This window comes from Ailuropoda melanoleuca, chromosome 2, assembly GCF_002007445.2.
Source record: "Ailuropoda melanoleuca isolate Jingjing chromosome 2, ASM200744v2, whole genome shotgun sequence".
Taxonomy (NCBI): Eukaryota; Metazoa; Chordata; class Mammalia; order Carnivora; family Ursidae; genus Ailuropoda; species Ailuropoda melanoleuca.
Window position 1 is genome coordinate 44,268,526 of NC_048219.1, and position 21,224 is coordinate 44,289,749.

A 21,224-nucleotide genomic window follows, 5' to 3' on the forward strand; every position below is an offset into this window, starting at 1 on the left:
GAATGGTATACATGGGTTTTAATTAATAATTTCCATTTTTTACAGTTTTTTATTTTTTCTGATAATTAGTAATTAATATTTCTGTCTTAAGTTTGCATTTAACTCTCTTTAAAGTTTATAGAAGTTTTAATGTGCTAAGCCTGTATGTCTTACAGCTAGGAAATAAAATTTAAAAACTAAACCTCTTTTAAAATAATGTAAGGCAGGGGTCAGCAAACTTTTTCTTAAAGGAATAGACAGTAAGTTATTTAGGCTTTGTGGGCCATATGGTTTCTACTACTCAACTCTATATTGCACTATGATACCAGGAATAGCCAGCAATCCCTGGACCAAGGGATGAAAGATTACTCCAAACTTTGCTGTGAAAGAGAGGAGAAGGCAATGGGGTCAACACTCAGAGACGAAGACACTTTGCTCTTCTTTGCTCCCGCTTTTATTGGTCCTTGAGGATAATCACAAATCCTTATCACTGTTCCTCAACCACATGATGTGTGACAAGGGGTCTTACTGAAATTAGGAGGATCTGTTTACAGGACAATATGATATGCTAATCTGTGTGTTCTAGGAGTTCTGCCAAACACAGCCTAAGGGACAATGCATACGTCTCTTAGATCACAGGGCAGCTGTTTGGGCTAGGAAAGTTTCGGGAAGGCAACTCCCCGTGGCATTCCAACGGCAGAGTGGTCACATAGGCCTCGGCATTCCAAAAGCCTATGCCCGTCTCCGAAACCTTCTCTGCCCTCAGCGGCCTCTGTGTTAACATTTTAGCAAGCCAGCTATTATGGCTGATTTCATGCTCTACATTAACCCCAACAGTATGAGAAAGCAGTCATAGGGCTATATGTAAAGTTGTGAGCATGGCTATGTTCCAACAACAACAACAATGAAAACTTCATTTACAGAAGTAAACAGTAAGCCAGCTGGCCCACAGGCCTTAGGTTGCTAACCCATGACCTAATGAATACTGACTTTGTTTATCCTGAAATGGCTCTCATTTGGCAATCTCAGGATCCTTAAAATCTCTTAATTTGCCAATATCTATTATACTCTTAATGCACAGTTTATGCTTTTATTTTATAGCTGAGCTAAATCTATAGCAATACTTATGGGGAGCGTGGAAAACACTGCTTTTTAGTTTTCAAAGGCTCTATACTTTAATCCACAAGATTTCCAAATATTGCTTAAGACCATTTTAAGGCTATTTGAATGTTAAATAAATGCATGTTTTGTTAAACTCAGTGTTCCAACCCAAGCAGAAATATCCTCAAGAAAAAAGGTAAAATCAAGACATTCTCAGATGAAGACTACTGTAAAAGAATTCGTCTCCAGTGGGCCTACCACAAAAGAATGTGAACAAAGTTTTCTAAATAGACAAGAGTAGGAGTAAAAGAATAGATAAATACAGGGGCACCTGGGTGGCACAGCGGTTAAGCGTCTGCCTTCGGCTCAGGGCGTGATCCCCGCATTATGGGATCGAGCCCCACGTCAGGCTTCTCCGCTATGAGCCTGCTTCTTCCTCTCCCACTCCCCCTGCTTGTGTTCCCTCTCTCGCTGGCTGTCTCTATCTCTGTCGAATAAATAAATAAAATCTTTAAAAAAAAAGAATAGATAAATACAAAATACTTCCCTTCTTGAGTTTTCTAATACACATTTGACAGTTGAAACAAAAACTATACCACTATCTGAGGTAGTTCTCATGTATGTAGAAAAAACCCTCAAGATTATTATACTAAAAAAGCAGGAGAACAAATGGAGGTAGAGTTTCTGTACTTCACTGGAACTAGTAAAATGTGGATTCCTGTAGAATAGGATAAGTTATGCTTATATGATGTAAATCTATGTAAAGAAACACACTCAAAAATATTATAGATAAAACAAGGGGGGGGTGCCTAGGTGGCACCCCGGTTAAGTGTCTGCCTTCGGCTCAGGGCGTGATCCCAGCGTTATGGGATCGAGCCCCACATCAGGCTCCTCTGCTATGAGCCTGCTTCTTCCTCTCCCACTCCCCCTGCTTGTGTTCCCTCTCTCGCTGGCTGTCTCTATCTCTGTCAAATAAATAAATAAAATCTTTAAAAAAAAAATAAAGGGAATTCAAAAAAATGCTCAAGTAACCTATAGAAAGACAGGAAAAAGAAAACAGAGAAACAAAAACTAGAAGGAACAAACAGAAAACAACAACAAAAATAAGATGCTAGCATAAGCCCTAACAAATCAATAATTAAAATAAATGTAATGGTCTAAATACACCAAGCAAAATATAGAGATTGTCAGAGTAGATTTTTTTTTTAAAAAGTGTCTTATCTATAAGCTGTCTTACAAACAACTCACTTAAAATATAATACAACAAAATATAATAAAAGTAAAAGAATAGACAGAAAAAAGAAAGAGAATTGTTTACAGTAGCTTTATTTGTTATAGACAAAAATTAAAAACAATGAAAATATGCTATAATATGTTTATGGTTAAACTGTGTATATTCATATCACTAGGTATGACTCAGCAATAAAAAGGAACAAAGTATTGATAGATGCTAAAACCTGGATAAATCTCACGAGTATTATGTTGAGTAAAAAGGCCAATTTCAGATGCTCACTCATTGGATAATTCTACTTACATATATTCTTTTAATGACAATATTATAGAGAAGAAGAAGAGATTAGAAACAGATTGTCAGGGATTAGGGATGGTAGATGGAGAAGGAGTAGATGTGAGTTCAAAGGGTTAGCATAAGATAAATCTTTGTGCTGAGGGAATAGTTCTGTACCTTGATTGTGGTGGTGGCTCCATGAATCAACTCATACGATAAAATGATATAGAACCAGGCACCTTGGTGGCTTAGTCGGTTAAGCGGGTGGCTTAGTCGGTTAAGCAGCTGCCTTAGTCTCAGGTCATGATTCCAGGGTCCCGGGATTGGGTCCGCATCGGGGTCCCTGTTCAGTGGGGACTCTGCTTCTCTCTCTTCCCCTTCCCCTCCCCCTGCTCGTTCTCTCTTTCTCTCTCTCTCGCAAAAATAAATAAATAAAATCTTTAAAAAATGATATAGAACCATATGCATGTATTGCACTAATGTCCATTTGTTTTGGTGTCAGATTACAGTTACATATGATGTAACCAACCAATTAGAGAAATTGGGTGATGGAAGCTCTCTCTACTAACTTTGTAACTTCCTATGAGCTTATAACATTTTCAAAGTAAAAAGTAAAAAAAAAAAAAAAAAAAATCACGTTTGTCTGGGGTAATCTATGTAAATACTCTTGAGTGCCATGTTAATTTATACAATGAGGATAACAATATCCACTTCACAGTTTAGTTTTGAGGCTTAAATGGGACATGTATGTGCAAGTACATTCCACTTTGTATATAGACAGTAATGGATAAATAGTGGAACCCTGCCAGCTAAAGTTACTTTCGTGCAAGCTGCTCTTTATATGTTAATGTGGTTAAGGTTCAGAACCCAATTAATGTGGTGGGGGAGTTTCCCATATCAATAAGCAACTGTCCAACACCAGCTGGGTGTCCTACAATTCAACTCAGTTCTGACACGACATAGAGATAGCATCGGATTGTACTGGTTAAAAGCTCAGTTCCACAAGACTGCCCTCCTCCCCTATTTCAGATGCCAGGAGCAAGTCTAGGTTGTCACCTATGCTTGTGATCAACTGGCTATAGATTAGAGGTTCCAACAATCCCCTCTTTGGGTTCAATTAATTTGCTAGAACAGCTCAGAGAACTCAGAGAAATATTTCACTTACAAGATTACTGATTTATTTTAAACGGCTATAACTCAGGAACAGCCAGAGGGAAGAGATGGATGCGGCAAAGTATGAGGAAAGGGTGAGGAGCTTCCATGCCCTCTCAGAGTGTGCCACTCTCCCCAAATCTCTACTTGTTTACCAACACAGAAGCTCTCTGAACTCTGAACTTTTGGGTCTTTATGGATGCTTCATTACATACACTCGATTGATTGAATCACTGGCCATTGGTGGATGATTTAACCTCTATCTAGCCCCTCTATCTTCCCCAGAGGTCTGGGTGGGTGAGATTAAAAATTCCAACTCTGTGTTCTCATGGTTGGTTCTCCTGGCAACTCCAGTCCCATTCTTTGGTGTGTCTCCAAAGTCGCCTCTTTAACATAACAAAAGATACCTTTGCTGGTTTCATCACAGTAAATTCCAAGGGTTTTAGGAGCTCTGTGCAAGAAGTGGGACAAAGGCCAAATATATATTTCTTATGGTAAATCACAATATCATAAAGGTGCAGCCATACTGAGACTATAAGGAAAATAAAAGGCTGATTTATATTTAGGGGTATGTGTGTCTCTATATCGGGGGGAAGGGGTGGGGGGATATAAGAAAAGAAATACTTCCTTGTGTCATTACCCTGTTATCACTTTAAATTTTAATTTCTAGTTCTAACTATGTGGGAAGCAAGGACAGATGGCAGCATCCATTAACTCTGGAATATTTATGGCCACCCTACTTTGTACCAGGCCCTATGCTAAGCCAAGGACTACAAAGATGAACAGTTTCTGGGCAGAAGGAATTCCCTATTCCCTGAGGCCATAGACAAATATGACCAAGGACTACAATTTAGAGAATTAGGTCCACACAAATGGTGGTACAAGGGGCTATGCAACTATGGAAGAAGAAGCACCCAATTGTTCCTGGGTTGCTCAGGAAAAATTTCGTAAAAAGTTGAAGGATGAGTAGGAGTTTGTCATTAGTATCAAGGGAGAAAAAATATTCCTAATAGAAGAAATAACATGCATAAAAGTAGAGAAACCAAATTTCTGCTTTGACTAACTGAATGCATAGTTTTGTTGCAATGTCAAAATTCTTCATTTATTTACTCTTTAATTCTCCACAACTGGGTTTCTGGTCCATTATGTCACTGAATTGCCACAATGGTCACCAAACTACCTAACCTAAAAGTAACTGCTTGGGTCTTATCTTACTTGACCTGATCGATCTTGTTTACCACTCACCGTTCCAGAAAAACTTTTCCTCTTTTGGTCTCTTTGAAATCATGTTTTTTGGTTTTATTTGTGGTCTCCTTTAAAAAGGCTCAATAATTGTTGATACAAACAAAAGTGTCAAGGGATTGACGTCAGGAAAGAATAATCTGAGTTTGTGGACAGGATGGAGTCCATAGAGGGAAGGAGGTTGAAGATGCTGGAGAAAGGGGATATTTAACGGAATAAGAGACTACACATGGGAAGGGATGAATGGAATCCACAACATACCAGGACAAAGGGACATAACTGAACAGTCTTTATTTTGAGTTAGGCAAGAGCCTTAACTTCTATGGATAATTAGGGTGATATATTCCATCAAACAGAACTAAGCATATGTAAATTAGACAAAAAGGGGTTTAAGACATACAACCCAGTGTTTATGATCATATTTTAGCTCCTGATCCAAAAGAATATCTTTGTCAGCTGATAAACACCAGCGGGATAGAGTGAGAACATGTCTGGAGATTCCAGATTATCCAGGTATAAAAATGAACTAGAAAACAAAGATTAAGACAAGCAGCAACGAATAATAAGTGGAAATTTGATAGAGGCTTTCAAAATGCCTCCATATTTGTTATCTGTCTATAATCTATTATTATTATATTTTGTATTTTTTTGGTAATTTTTTTTTTGTAATCTATTATTTTAAAACTTATCGGTTAGCTTTTCCTATTTTTTTTTCCTGACTGGTCTAGATTTATTAATGCAATGATATATGATTAAGAACTTTATTTTGAATATAAAGATATTCAAAATCAGATGTCTTGTACAAATTTGTCAATGTTCTCTAGAAGTTTTAAGTTGCTATTAGCTTTATCATACCCTCATTTGAGAGCAGCTATGAAGTGCATTCAAGAGTTGCAAGTAAGCCCTTCAATTTTAGAAACAAGGTTGGAGATTCCATTTGATCAAAATTTTAAATACATTTCAGTAGCAAATTAATAGCTACTATTACGGGATATTTACTGTAAGTCATGGACTCTGTTCAAAGCTCTATACTATTTCATTTAATACTCATAACAACTCTGAAATGGGGATAATTAGTATCACTATTTTATATTTAAAATTTAAAGAAGTTGACAATTTTGTCTAAGATCTTACAGTTTATAAGATGAATCTCTGGGTCTCACACCAAATTCTGACTGATACAAAGTTCATAATCTTAATTGCTGTACTACACTGGCACCATCTAATGCCTAAGAAATTACCGGTAGGTTTACATAAAAAATTAGGGATGTACTGTATGGTGACTAACATAATACAATGAAAAAAATTATTATTAAAAAAAAATAAAATAGAACAGGCCAAAAAAAAAAAAAAAAAAAATTTTTTTAAAAAAAAAAAAAAAAAAAAAGGCAAAAAAAAAAAAAAAAAAAAGAAAGAACTGGTAATTGCAATAAAGGGATAAGAAGTAACAAAAGAAAAAAAAGAAATTACCGGTAGGAATGAAGGGAATCATGTACCTTATAGTATGAATTTTGAGATAACCTTGAAAATTTTCTAATATATGAAATTTTCTATATATGAAATCAGTCATAGATTAGGTAAAAGAATAGTATCTTTTGTAAATACAGATGTATGAACTTATCTAAATCTCTCAGGATAGAAAAACTGCCTCCTTATATTTTGCTTGCTATAAATATTTTTTACTACTAATTCTAAAATCACCCTCTGTATGCACACCAGGTCACAGGCCCTATTTCCAGGATTGCTGTTAGATAAAACAAACAAAATAGGATTAATCCTTTGCATAAAATTATTTAAGTTATTTTCATTAGCAGGATATCATAGAAAGTAGTCTAGATGTCTGAATTTCTGATAATTTTACTATAAAGTAGATCAACAGAGTTATATATTTTAAACCAATGTATAATTATCATAACCGCAAGTAAACAGTATCCAATCATTGAAGTAATGTAAAATGGTTGATTCCAGAGATAGGCCAGCTAAAATACAAGATGAAGCTGGCATATTTTGTCATGCCAGAAAATATGAAAGTGCTAAAAAAACCCCCACAAAAAACGATGGGATCATATCACAAGGACACAGGAATCAGAATCAAGTGACTTCCACTCACCAAATAAGAAAAAATTTAAGCATCAAAATAACTAAAGACAGTATGAATTATAGACAGTTTTAAAAAGTTGGGAATCCATGAGCTTGTGCCACAATAAATATAGAAAGAGAAAGAAAGAAAAGAAAAGAAAAGAAAGAAAGAAAGAAAGAAAGAAAGAAAGAAAGAAAGAAAAGAAAGAAAAAGAAAGTGAGGTTGTTGTTTATACCAGAATGCCTCCTGCTAACTGGTAAAAGTAGGATTGCTCAAGCTAGAAAAATCATCACTTTGTAATCATCAGAGTAAAGATTAGTTCACAAAAGAATCACTGATAATGCAAAATCTGAGGGAAGGTTAACAAGTAACAGACATTTGCATTTAATGTTTTTAAAATCTCTCCCTATTGCCTATTGGTAGCATGGGAAAGGAAAAAGCAAAAGAAGCTATACAATGCAGAAATCAGACACCTCGATTAGGTAATCAAAATTAACATCACAAATGAGGGACAGATGGAGATCCTGTGCCTCTGGATATCATTCCGAGAGGTCTACAACTTCACTTCTTTAGTCCCAGATGGGCATAACCAGAAGCTACTCATGAGGAAACATGAGTCAAACCCCAAATGAGAAACATTCTATTAAAAAAAAGTGGGGGTGGCATACACATTGTTGAAAAATATCAATGTTTGGAAATGACAAGAAAGACCAAGGATTTAGACCCCAGAATAAAGACGAGTAAAGTGATGTGACAACCATATAGGATACTTGGATGTTGTAGGAGAGGGGGGAAAACTATATAGGACACTGTTCCATCAGTTGACAAAATTGACATATGAATAGTAATGGGGCAAAAGTATGATACCTATGTTAAATGCAAACAAGCTGAAAACGGCACTGTGGTTATATATAAAAGAATGTCCTTATTCTTCAGAAATGCACACTGACATAATTAGGAGGAAAAGGGCACGATATATGCAGATTGTTCTCAAATGATGCAATGAAAAAATATATAAATTTCCACAGAGTCTACACACAGCAAATGTTGAAGCAAATGGGAAAAATGATGGACAAAACCGAGTAAAGGATGTAGGGCAGAGTTTGTATTATTTCTCTACCAATTTTTACATGAATTTGAAATTAATTCCTAAATACAGAATAGAAAATACAAAAAGAAAGAAATCATCAGGATAGGTAAACTCTAAGGAAGCTAATATATCCAGAAACTTCTCAAGAAAGATGTTTTTGCAGAAGGTACGCTAAGTGGTTTGAACTAGCAAGTAGAAAGACACCTCCAGTTCAGTTTGTGGTATCCTTGAACCCAAAACCTAACTTTTTTTTTTTTTTTGTGGATTAGGGAGAAGCTCTGCGGGGCTATCATCCTGTGACCAGACATTTTTTTATTTATTTTTAAAACTGATATAGACCATGAATGAGTCAGCAAAAATTCACAAAAGTACTGGCTAAGAAAAAATCTAAACAAATCGCACATGTACAAAAACTAGCCATTATTTCTAATACTGACAGGGAGTATATCTGGATTCGTTTCTAACACTCCACTGTTCATATGGTGACCACTATTTTGAGCCACATTTTCTTTTGTGATATAGCAAAAGACGAGAGTACGGCAAAACGTGGTAATTTTTTAGGTAAAATATAGACTGATCAATGAAATTTATAATGTGGCTTTCAAATATAAACATGTAAGTGGAAGAAATTTAATAGAATTATCAGACATGTTACTTACAGCAGAAACTCCACAGGGCTATGCATTTGAACACAGATCATTAACAAATTATAATTTGAAATTATTGGAAGCATTTATAAATATATCAGCCATGTCTAGCTATTCATTGGATAACAGTTAATATTTATGCTAATTTTACTCATTTGCTCTGTATGGCAGGAACAGAAAAAAAAAATCCATGCACAGTTTAACTTATAAACCCAATCTGTCTTCTTTCAGCTTCATGATGTTATCCATTATCATTATTCTAATAACTTCACTAACCAACATTCACGTTATTTAATTAAATCAAAATGTATCCAAGCACTTAAAAAAGAAGAATATGCATAATAAGCACTGCAAAGCAGGAGAGTTCAGTCCAAAATATTCATCTTAAATTATATGAAGATGGAGATTATGTGCTTCATTCTTACAAAAATTATATTGCCATATCAGATTTAAATCCCCGGAAAGATGATTAAGAATCACCCGTACATTTGCATATCACCTTATACTTAATAAAGCGCATTTACGCTTATTATCTTTTTTGAGTCTCACAATAGCTAGGGATTTTTATTATTCGATTTTTGGAAAGCAGACAACGAGGTGAGGGTAACTGAGGCCCTGAGATTTGCAGGATTGGCTGAATTGATGTATAAGGACCTTGAGATAAAAGCAGGGGTATCCCAAGCGAGTCCTTGTCTCCCTTAGACCCCGCGGAGAGTCCTGCCACAAATTCAGTGCTCATATCCTGGTTTTATGATCCCATAGCTGCTCTAAGGAGGGAAGTATTGGCAGTCAAGAGCACACTCATGCTTCAGCAATATTATAGGGGCCATAATGCATATTATATAAGTGTATACTGCTGTTATATTGATTTTTTTCTCACATTAATAGCAATACTTAGCATGTGATGGAAGTCTCATTAGACCTCCTGCATAAATGAGGAAACTGAAAGACGCTTAAGGATAAGTGATATTAAAGAAAGCGTTAGCAGATAAAAAGGATGTGGCAATTGTACTCTTTCTACACCTACATAAGGGGTGTCTTTCTGATTTCTTTAAAAGCAATTTCATCATACTAGCCTTGTTAGAGCTGTTTCTACCAAAACTACAAAACAAAGTCAAATTTCACTTACTGGAAACATGTGGGATCCTATTCATTAAAAGGAACACTGTTACTTCCAGGGTACAAGTCAAAGCTAGAGAGTTCAAATATTTCAACTTGACACAAAGTGGTGATTCTGTGAAGAGTGGCTGTGAAAAGTCTTGTTTTGAGGATGATTATCCCCGACTTCCTAAAGTTGACGTACTCTCTTTAGGAGCATGCGCACTGTGGCAGAACCGTGAGAAGCCCTTAAAAATGGTATATCTTTTCATGTCACCTAGCTATGTGATCTTGTACAAGTAACTTAAAGTCTTGGGTTTGTAGGTTCCTCATCAGTTAAAATTTAATTCTAACTGCCAAATCCTTGATTCTGAACTGCATTTTGAAATTAGACCTCGCAACCCCGTAATTTGTATAATTTCATTCTCTCTTGATTACCTTAGCAGTTCACGCTGGCCTATTAACATGTGAATGACGATGGAATAAAAGCCTTACACATTTAAATGAAGATATTTCTCTTGTGATATTTCCATTTGAGCTTTTTGTCTATTGATTTGTGATTATCCAGTATACTAAAATGAAAATAACCTTGACTAAGAATCCAGAGACACAGATTCTATTCTGGGCTCTGACAGAAACTGTCCATTTATTTAACTTTTGTGAACTACAGTGCCTTCAGTTATAAAGATTAAGTATAAAAATAAGCATCCTGCTCACCTCATGAGAAACATGTAAAAAATATAAGTAGACTCTTAGGTTCTGAACAAGTGAGGTTACAAGAAAATACTGAACAGCAGCACAAACAACACTGATGTATCTCTGCTTTACCTGATGGGGAGATGTGCCGCCAAGAAATGGAAGGCTCTGGTTTCCCAGTGGCCAAGCAAGTAAGGGTGACATTGGTTCCTTCATTGATGGTCATATCACTTGAGATGTCATATATCTTTGGAGGAACTGAAATGACAAAACATGTAGTGGTCAGAAAAATACATAAAACTTCTGTTGAACTACATATGATCAACTTCATGATATTATATAATAAGGCTGTGGTGGTGAAATGTACTCACGGCTCATGGTCACCACTCAAAAGAGATTCTCGAGATCCTCAGGACTCTCCTAGAGTTTTCTGCTCATTGGTTGGTTTTATTTTTCTCTAATGTTTAGATACTAAGTACTTCAAGATAAATGGAATGTTTAATAACCAAAAAATCTGAATATTACTTAAATTAAAATTTTATTGTTCATGCTTGTAATAAGTCAACTAGAATGTAGCCACTCTGTTCCATCTATGTATCTTCATTAAATGATGGTTTTCTTGTGGAGATGATTTAATAAAAATGGAAATCTGGAAGAAACTTAAAATAGTAGAACAGTTATGCGTACATGCTGCTTTAAGAGCTCAGTGAGGTCAAATATGTGTACGATTAGGAGGTATGATTTCAGGGTTACAAGGGCATTTGCAGCCTCAGTTTTCTATCTGCCAGATAGTAGGGCTGGACTTTCTATTTATATTTGAATGGACTCATTTCCTAAGCCTTGAAAGGTGTCTTCATTAAGAGTTTTCTTGTTAGTGATGGCTGGAAACCACTGTGAAAACAGATCTCTTCACTCTGGGATTTTTTAGAAGCTCTGTTACGCTTACTGTAAATCTCCAAGAGTGAAGGGGAAAAGTTTATATGGTATTTGTTTTTGTTTTTTTTTTGTTTGTTTGTTTGTTTGTTTGTTTTGTTTCTGATGTACTGGAATATGGAAGCTTTTATTCAAAAGCATTTGATAAAACTAGTGACCATGTAATGCACTTTGGGAATGCTGGATAGGAAGATCTCTAAATGAACTTCCAATTAAAATGTCCATATTCCCTCAAATATCAAACGGTCTCACTTCATCCTCAAATGGCATGGATACGAATCCTGGGTTCTCTACAAGCTGTGCTATCCAGGGCAAGGTGCATATATATATCTCAGGCTCAGTGTCTTCATTTGAAAGCTGGAGACAATTACAGCGGCAACCCCATATAGCTACTGTGAGGATTAAATAAGCCAGGATATTTTAAAGAACTTGGAAAAGTCCCTGGCATCAGTATTAGCTATTATTATTAGATGACTTAAAATGCATATATGGTTTTTGAATTTAATTTCACTACTGCCCTTTTCCCATGCTTCCATCACTTCATCAATTTGTTAGCGTGTAAGATTGGCTTGTGTCGTAAGTTTTAGTTTACTCTATACAAATTACAGTATGTTGAAGTTCCAGGTTGAAACTAATAAATGACAATTAGATATCATAATTTTTAGAAAAATATGTCTTTTACCAGAATTCTTTTAATTGTTCCATTCTTAGGCTTCCTGTATGCAAGAGATATGCATTCATAGTTATTTTTAAAAAGGTAGTTAACAATTTGTTACAAAGATAAATTAAATCATCTAGACTTTGAAAATCATCTTTGATTTTTCAGTGAAACCAAAACTTTGCGACAAAAAACCCTAGAATGATTTGCTTGTAAATATAAAGTATTCAATTACATGTAACTGTTGCTAGAATTGAAACAAAAGCTTATTTCTAAGTAATACACCATTGTAACTGTTTCTAAATGACATTCTTTAATTGGCATTTAAAACATATTATCATTAAACTCTTCAGTGAGCTATTTCCAGGCAAAAATAAATAAATAAATAAATAAACAAATGAATAAATAAATAAAATAAAAACCATTCCAAATAGAAGACTCTTTTTAGCTTAACTGAAACAGAACAGAAATAAAGACATTAAGATATCCTATGAAGAAAGTAAAGTGTGCATGACTCATTGGTGAATAGGAAAGTTAATATCAATCAACTTACATTAAACAAAACTATCATCTGGATAGGTGGATTTAGGTACAGGTTTGAAATAGTTAACTATGAAGTACATGTGTACATATGTGGATATATACATATACAAAATTACATACCAATACCACTATTTCAAAAAGTTATATAGTACTTTCCTTCATAGAGAACGCAGTACATAGAGATCAGTCTACTTTATTTGCATATTCCAAACATATAACTAGTTCAACTTTAGATAGTGATATGTATATTTAAGAAAAATGATGGAATGACATAAGACCACGAATTCTATCTTCTATATTATTTTGTCAATTCCATCTGATCTTAAAATAGTTTAGTTTCATCTTTACATGTCTACTTATACTTAAAGTGGTAAACACAAGTAGTAAACTAATATTAAGCACAATATTTGGCTTCACAGAGAAACAACCAAGTCCCTTAGCAATAAACTTAGATATGACATTTAACTTTGGGAAAATGTTGGGGGGAAGAAGAGTGTCGAATTCCAGGTGTGACATGTCATCTCAGTGATGGCCATTGCCTCCTGGGGCCTCATAATTCAGGATATACGACAGGGAAGAAACATCTGGAAAGAGGATGTTAGTAAAGGAAAATCCCTCTGGCAAGGCTCTTCTCCCCAGAATGCATCACCTGTCGGCAGCAGATGCTGTGTGTAAAGAGAGCCAGTGAAATCCTTCACATGCATTGTAGCTTGTGGAGGCAAAAACAGGTGTTAGGTTGCTGACTATTCAAAGCCATTTCATATTCAGTTCAAGACTGAAAACTTCTACTGAGTATTATGGAGGGAATAATTCTGGACTCACAGGAAATGCAAAATTTTCAAGGCATAATCCTTGCCCTCAAGGAACTTAAAATTAAAAGAGGGAGACAAACAGTGAGTAACTGAGAGAAGACAAATATTTTCCATGTCTTCCTTTTCTATTTTACATGAGTAACACATGTCTAATAGGTATGCCTTCTGGGTTCGAATCAGCAAACATTAGTTTTATGTAAGTTTCTTTTAAAGTGAACCATGTAGGATAGTTTATGTGCAAAGTTATTCAGTGTGGTACTCTTTATAATAGAGAAAAACTATGAATAACCTCAATGTAGGACAAGAGAAATAGAGGTATTGTTAGCTCTGCATCCAGAATAAGGTATGGTTCTGGGAAAGGGCTTGGTATGATTTGAGGGAGCATCAGACAAGGAGAAAATAGAAGAGAAAAAGGATGCTTCTACTCTGGGTGACATAAGCAGGGAAGAATGGTAGCATCTCAGGCATCTCAATCCCATCTGGTTCTAGTAGCTCTTCGTATGTTATGGTTTGTGTATAAATCATGCACGCACACAGTTCGGAGGACTCTATTGAGCTCTGTGAATGACAAAGCAGCATGTCTTATGGTATTTCCAATACTCTATGCACTTGCATTGAAAGATAGCAATAAGGAAAGCTAAAATATCTTACTATGCTAGGCGTATGTTCCTTTTCCATACACCTTATATTAAACTTCCTCAAACTCTTTTCATTTAGAAACTGAGCTTAAAATTAGTTCAAAAAGGAGCAAATGTGTTCAATCACCAATTGCACAATTTTTAAAACACTAAGTAAGTACAAATTTTAGTAACATTTTGAATTGCGTGTACATATTTAAGTATTTATGACCTAGAGCAGAATAATAAAGGAATAAATTGTTCATTAAAACATAAACTTTAATTCAGAGAAAGTAATTATTATAACATTATCATCACCATAATCATCATCATGACACCATAAGTAAAAATAATGGGGGTGGGGACTCCTGGGTGGTGCAGTTGGTTAAGCATCAGACTCTTGGTTTTGGCTCTGGTTGTGATCTCAGGGTTGTGAGACTGAGTCCCATGTCAGGCTCCATGCTTAGCCCAAAGACTGCTTAGGACTCTCTCCCTTTGCTCCCACTCCCCTGGCCATCCTCTCTCTCTTTCTCTCTCCTCTCTCTCAAATTAATAAATAAATCTTTTCAAAAAACGAATGAAGGGTGGAAGTTCTAGATTCTCCTAATGGGACCCTAATTGGGGATATACATGACTTTACAACTGCATTCATAATTAATTATTCTTATCACCAGTTAGAGAGATTGAAGACAGAGAGATTGAAGACCATTGGAAACTTTCCAAACAACAGAGGTTGAAAGAGGATTTAAGGGCTGTATTGGGGTTGAATGCTTTTTAAATTCCTGTAAACATTTAAAAGAATCACTCTTGGATCATCAAATTGATAATCTGTTTTGCCTTTAACTATTTGTGGGCCTCAAATTCAACTACTACTGAGTACCCTGTCCTCAACGTCTATTCAGTGGATGCCATGGTGAGGGGATGAGGCATTTTAGATGTATCTCTAGATTTCAATTCACTAAAGGTAATTTAAATTTCTTGTTAGTTTCACTTTCATTAAAAATTGTGCAGTTTAACTTGCCCCAACTGCCTTCTCTCATTTCAGCCATCTATCACAGTGTCTTCAGTTAGGGTATGGAGCAGTGTCAGTAAGGAAAATCATAGAATACATATCCAAACCAAATACTAATGATTTCTTTCTTTTTCTTTCTTTCTTTCTTTCTTTCTTTCTTTCTTTCTTTCTTTCTTTCTTTCTTTCTTTCTTTCCTTTTAAATTTAAGTTCTAGTTAGTTTACACTTAGGAGTAGAATTCAGTGGTTCACCAAATATGTATAACACCCAGTACTCATCATGACAAGTGCCCTCCTTAATACCCATTATCCATCTATCCCATCCCCCACCCACCTCCCTCCAACAACCCTCAGTTTGTTCTCTATAGTTAAGAGTCTCTCATGATTTGTTTCCTTCTCTCTCTCTTCTTTTCTCCCTCCTGTATGCTTATCTGTTTTCTTTCTTAAATTCCATGTATAAGATAAATAAGTCAATCAGAAAAATACTACTGATTTTACACAACCAACCATTTGGGAGTATTCCCCACCTTTCTCATCGTGATGTGCAACTGAGTTTGTGAGTGGCATCAATTTGGTTTTTTGTTTGTTTGTTTGTTTTGCTTTTAATGTGCAGATATTTTTTACCTACATAGATAAAATACATTTTGTGCTTGTTTGTTTAATGAGCAGCTTCCACAGATTTAACTTAAATTTCTTCTAAGAATCCATCTTGTAGTCTGGAACACAACCAACAAAAATTTGAGAAGTCAACATAAGGGTGACTAATCTGTATATCATGAGAATCATGTGAGCACAGTGTTTTATTATATTAAATGTCCGTCCAGACGATTTCCAGAAATAATAAATACAATAGAGTTCACACCTACATTAAGTTCCATGACATGTGTGTCACACATAACACTGAAAACCCTTAGAGGATCTATTTGATGGTTATCTTAACTATAGGTTCAAGACACTGACTATTTGGATCTGGACAGCTGCATTGGCTCACAGAACCAAGTAAATGCCCCATGGAGTTCTTAGGTTGTAAGAGTCCAGGAAAGACCACAGTACATGCAAATCCGTGTGGAAGACTTCTTTAGATTGCCCAGGTTAAAAGTGGCTCAACTATGTATTTAATCTGGCCCCAAACATTCACAGATTATTGAAAGAAACAGCAGTTCGGTATTTATCATAACCATGGTATTCTGGGCATTGCAAACACCACTTGCTTCCTTAGGCAGGGTGTACAAATCACAGCAGTGTTTCATAGGCAAGTGCACTCTTTCCATCATTCTCTGAAGTTATTACTAAAATCATTTAAAAGTTTTCATGTATCTAGTTGAATTATGCACACAGTCACGAGATGTGTTCTCCAAATGTGTTTACTAGGCCAAACAGAAATAAAAATATATGTTATCCCATCTCTTTAGTGTCCTGTTGGACTCACCTTTCTCCACAGTGACTTCCTCCACCCCCAAAACTTACTACAAAGAAGAAACGCTGAAATGTGGATTTCTGAGTGAATATTAAAGGGTTAAAATTTCATCTTAAAGCACTGTGTCACTGATGGCTTTGACCATCTTCAAGCAAGAGAGATTTTTCTGGGTATGTGCCTTTTTGAGATAACAGCTTGCACCTATAACCCTCTGTACCACCTCACTCCTCCTTTTGTAGTTTCTTTGGTATAGCATCTTTTAAATCTGCCAGTGTCATTGATATTTACTTCTTTGTTTATTGCCTCTTCTCCTCATGGAACAAAAGTAAAGATCTTGGGTAGGAAACTAGTTTACTTTACTCAACAGCTTATCACCAACATCTAGACAAGGGCCTGACACATCAAAGATATTCCACAAATATTTGTTTTATTGTTTTGGTACAGCTGAACTAATATTTCTTTGATTCGTAATGAAGATTTCCCATAGAATTTCATACCACTGCAAGGACGATATAATATAAGTTCTGAGAATATAGTGAAAATGTAATTATAGTGTCAAGGGTCCTCTGCGACTTTTTTCAAGGATTTTCCAATTTTGCGGATTCAATATTCTTTTTAACTCATTTAAAAGCACAGTATTTTCCTATTTCACTGCCTACCACAGTTTTTGCCATGCAAACTCAGAGAACTAATTGGACAATAGTCATATACACGTATATTCAACAGAATAGGCTGTCACATCTTATGCAGTACTGCATGTGTTGATTATTATTATTTTTTTTTTTACTTAAAAAGGTATGTAAATTTGAGGCCAAAAGGATTTGACTCTAAGACTATGTACACATTATTTCTGCTTCTTTTTTCCCCTCTCCACAGACTTGGAGTCTAGGTTAGTTCGAATAAACCATATCTCTGAAGATTTTCCAAACTGCTTGAGTCAACAAGCTAGACATAACTATAAATCTTTGAAGAATTGGCTTTTTTTTGCACTCCCATATCTGGTAATGGCTGGCAGCATCAAAAGAACAGTCTTCCTTCTCCTAGGCTGGCACTTCCCTTTTCAGTCTTGGCCAGCCCCCAGAAAGTGAAAGCAGATCCACGTTACATAACAAACCTCCTGGAAAAGGTGCTGTTCTCAAACTGAGAGAAGAAATTGTTTCATGACTTTTTTTTTCTAAATTGGTTTGTTTGTGGGTGCCTGATGGTTTACTGGCTTGCATCTAACTACCAACATTGTTTTCTCCAGCTCATAGACTATAACTGACTTTTTATAGTTTATGACATTTCAGAGGTTTCTATGGCTTCTCCCTTCATCCCATCACTCAGATAGTGATAGGAGGAAAAAATAACCCAAGTGTGACTTGTAAATGCAAACTTGCCAGATTTGTGAATACCTACTGATGGAATATGCCAGTACTACTTTTGGGGGCAAAGAACATGTCTGAGAAAAAAAAATGTATCTTTCAGACTTTGGTTCAAACTTTGAATCATGTTGCTTAACTTAGTGTTTTTCCTTTTCTAGAAAACCTATGTATAAGTTTTTTTCAATTGACCTCGTCCTTCAGGAGGTCAGCTATATAAAATGACAGAACAGGTGGTAACCTATTTTAAGCCATCCATCCATCCATCCATCCAACAAACATTTATTGAGCACCGACTAGATTAGGGAGACTAATCTTAAAGTCTATGTCTAAAGAGTGAAAGACCTAACACTATTAATTATAATATAGAGTCATAAATCCTACAAAGTGGATTTTGCAATATAAGTTGTTTTGGAAACACAGAGTAGTAAATCTAACTCTGCCTATGGTGTCAGATTAGAGGGGACACTGATATTAGAAAAGGCTTCATGAAATGGATGGAATTTGAGTGGACTTTGAGGGTTAAAAACAGTAGTTTTTAACTGCATCCAGCTAATCATCAGGATAATCTGATGAGTGTTTTATAATCTTGGGGCGGTGGGAGGGCTGATTCAGGAGATCCAAGACCAAAAAGTGTAGCGGGTAGCTTTATAGTTTTATAGGATGACAGAAAGACCTCTCCATAAACTATTCCCTCCTATTTATTTAAAGTCTCCAATGTGATTATAGAGGCCTTCCTTCATATCCTCAGAGCAGTTATCTGCCTTCAAGGGCTTAATATTAAAATGTAACTACCCCTCGAAGAGATGATGTCTTAATAGCTTGCATATATTTTCACACTTCTGAGAGCAGCATGGTGGGCGTAGTGAAGGCTCCATACTGAAAATGGAAAGATGTTATGGGCAACTTTTTCCCAGTTGTAACTGTCTCTTGGGAAAACCCAGAATTGGTTCTGCATAGCAGTGAGCAAGACAATCAGCGATGGAGAGAAGAAAATAAACCTCTGTGGGGGACAAACCTCACAGGACATGGAGTTATTGAAAAAAATCAATGTGGAAATAGCTCCTCTCTCATCCCCTTCTCTCCATCTAACTTTGATTACCTAATACATGGGCTATGCATCGGGGGATGAGAGAAAGAGGCAAGTAATCTCCAAATTTTAAGAGATTTTCTCATTGAAGAAAGATATATTTACTAAATAGATTTTCCATGGCAAACGAGATATATATTTCTTACATGTATATAGGTTATATTAAGATGGCTTAGCATATATGAGGGTTAAACATGATAAAAGAATAAAGGGCACTGATTTAGAAAGGATAAGTTTTGGTAGCTTAACATTTATTTAATGATTTTTAAATTTTTGGTTGATGGCAACTTTCCCACCTGCTATGTAAACATTTTGAAGGCAAAAAATACAACATTGTTATACAAGAGTTTCAATATTTTGGACTGTAAAGATTTTTATTTTTGCTTCATTTTGGCTAGAGGATCAATAGCTGGCCTCTACACACGAGTGTTTACACACTAGAGTTCAAATCCCTGCTGTACCTCAGGCTAGCTTCAGCTTCACTTACTTGGATGGTGCAAAGATATAAAATATTGCTTAAAATCAGGACCATAATAGCAGCTACCCCCTCAGGCAGCAGCAGCAGGAAAGCTGGAGCACACTTACAGCAGAGTTGTATATCACAGGGAATCTACAATGCCTGCTTAATTCACCCTTTCCCTAGTAGAGAATAGTTACAAAATACACAGGAAGAACATTGCAACTGAAATTCTTTAAAGCACACAAATGTAGGTGTCCATACCTAGAGAGGCAGAATTCTTAAGGAACCAATTCCATACCTTTAAACCTGCAGTGATGGTAACATTTTATTAATAATTAATAATGAGCTTTTTCCTGGAAACAATTTGGCAGTATACTTTAAGAACTTTAAAAAATTCCAACCCAGCTAGCTAATGATACCCCTTCCAGGAATTTTCTTAAGGAAAGTAGGTAACTTCTTTCAGTATCGTCACTATTCCCATCAACCTGGTGGCCAGCTCCACTGTTCTGTTTGAAAATGTGCCAGCAAATGCCCTCTGGAATGGCCTGGGTGAACTCTTCTTACCTCATCCTTGGTGCTGAATTATTCTCCACATAAACCAGAGGAAACAGCCCAGCTGTGCCATACTAGAACCCAGCTGCCTTCTTAGCAAATATTTCCTGTAGCTAAAAGCTTGCTTTAGTGTTTCTGAAACACAAGAAAGCCCAATGACTACCCTTGGACTCATAGGGCTATAATGTAACACCTGGCTCCTGATTTCATGAGGTGAGCCTGTTCTGGTTCAATATGAGTTTTCCTTGTTAGGCTGAGGTTTTATAAATATGTTTTAGCAGATTTTTATATGTAAAGGCTGCTATGTTGTTTTTTGTACTTGCAAAGGAGATGTGTCATTTCAGTGCAATCAGAAAAATAATGCCTTCTCTGAAGTACTCTGGTGTCTTTGGTCTTTGAATGTAATATTTCTTTTCTAATTATGAAAGTTGTACACATCTGTTGGAAAGAATGTAGAAAAATATATAAGAATGGGGGGCGGGAACCAAAATCACCTATGAGGCTGAAACATCTAAAATTGTCCTTTGGTGGTTACAAACAAATGGCTGCCAGTGCTTTCATGTCACTCAGTGTAATATAATCTCATAATTTTGAGAGAATCACTACTAATAGTTTCATATGTTTCATTTAAGCCTTTTTATGCATGTATTTACGCATAGATCTCAGAGATTTCCACATGGTCCAACAAGCTCACCAAGGAACTGTGTTAACCCTTGGCAGAAAACAGTGCCCCATTCTCTAAGTCATACATCCTCTAGAAACCGAACTAGAAGGTGGTTGGAGAAGGATTAAAAAATGGACATTGTGGTTCTCTTCCTTTTCTTATTGGAAACATGTCCAACAAAAGGAAGCCTACAGCAAAGGTTAATATTTGTTGGACATTTACTATGTGTAATGTACGGAGAATTTAATGACGTTTTTGTTGTTGACAGGAGTGGGGTCTATCATGGGGCAGAGTTCTATACATTCATTCCTCAATTTCTTCTTCTATCCACTCACTCGCTATTTTGTTAGTTGACTTACATGGCAGTTTTATAACATGGCCCCGAATTCTTTACCATTTCTTCCATCATGAGTGAGGTCATAATAGTGCCTTCACTATAATTTGAGTAGTTTCCTGCCCACCTCAGATAATAAAGTTGGGGTAGAAGTAATGCTGTGTGACTTCCAACACCGGAT

The 21,224-nt window shown here is 35.9% G+C and overlaps 1 protein-coding gene across 4 annotated transcripts in view; it reads right to left on the reverse strand.

Moving 5' to 3' along the window:
* NEGR1 (neuronal growth regulator 1) overlaps positions 1 to 21,224 on the reverse strand; it is an 808,029-nt gene that overhangs the window by 335,839 nt on the left and 450,966 nt on the right. For all 4 annotated transcript variants that reach the window (XM_034653698.1, XM_034653697.1, XM_034653699.1 and 1 more), the window contains exon 3: positions 10,725 to 10,850. In XM_034653698.1, the coding sequence (XP_034509589.1) occupies positions 10,725 to 10,850 (126 nt within the window). The remainder of the gene's footprint in view (positions 1 to 10,724; positions 10,851 to 21,224) is intronic.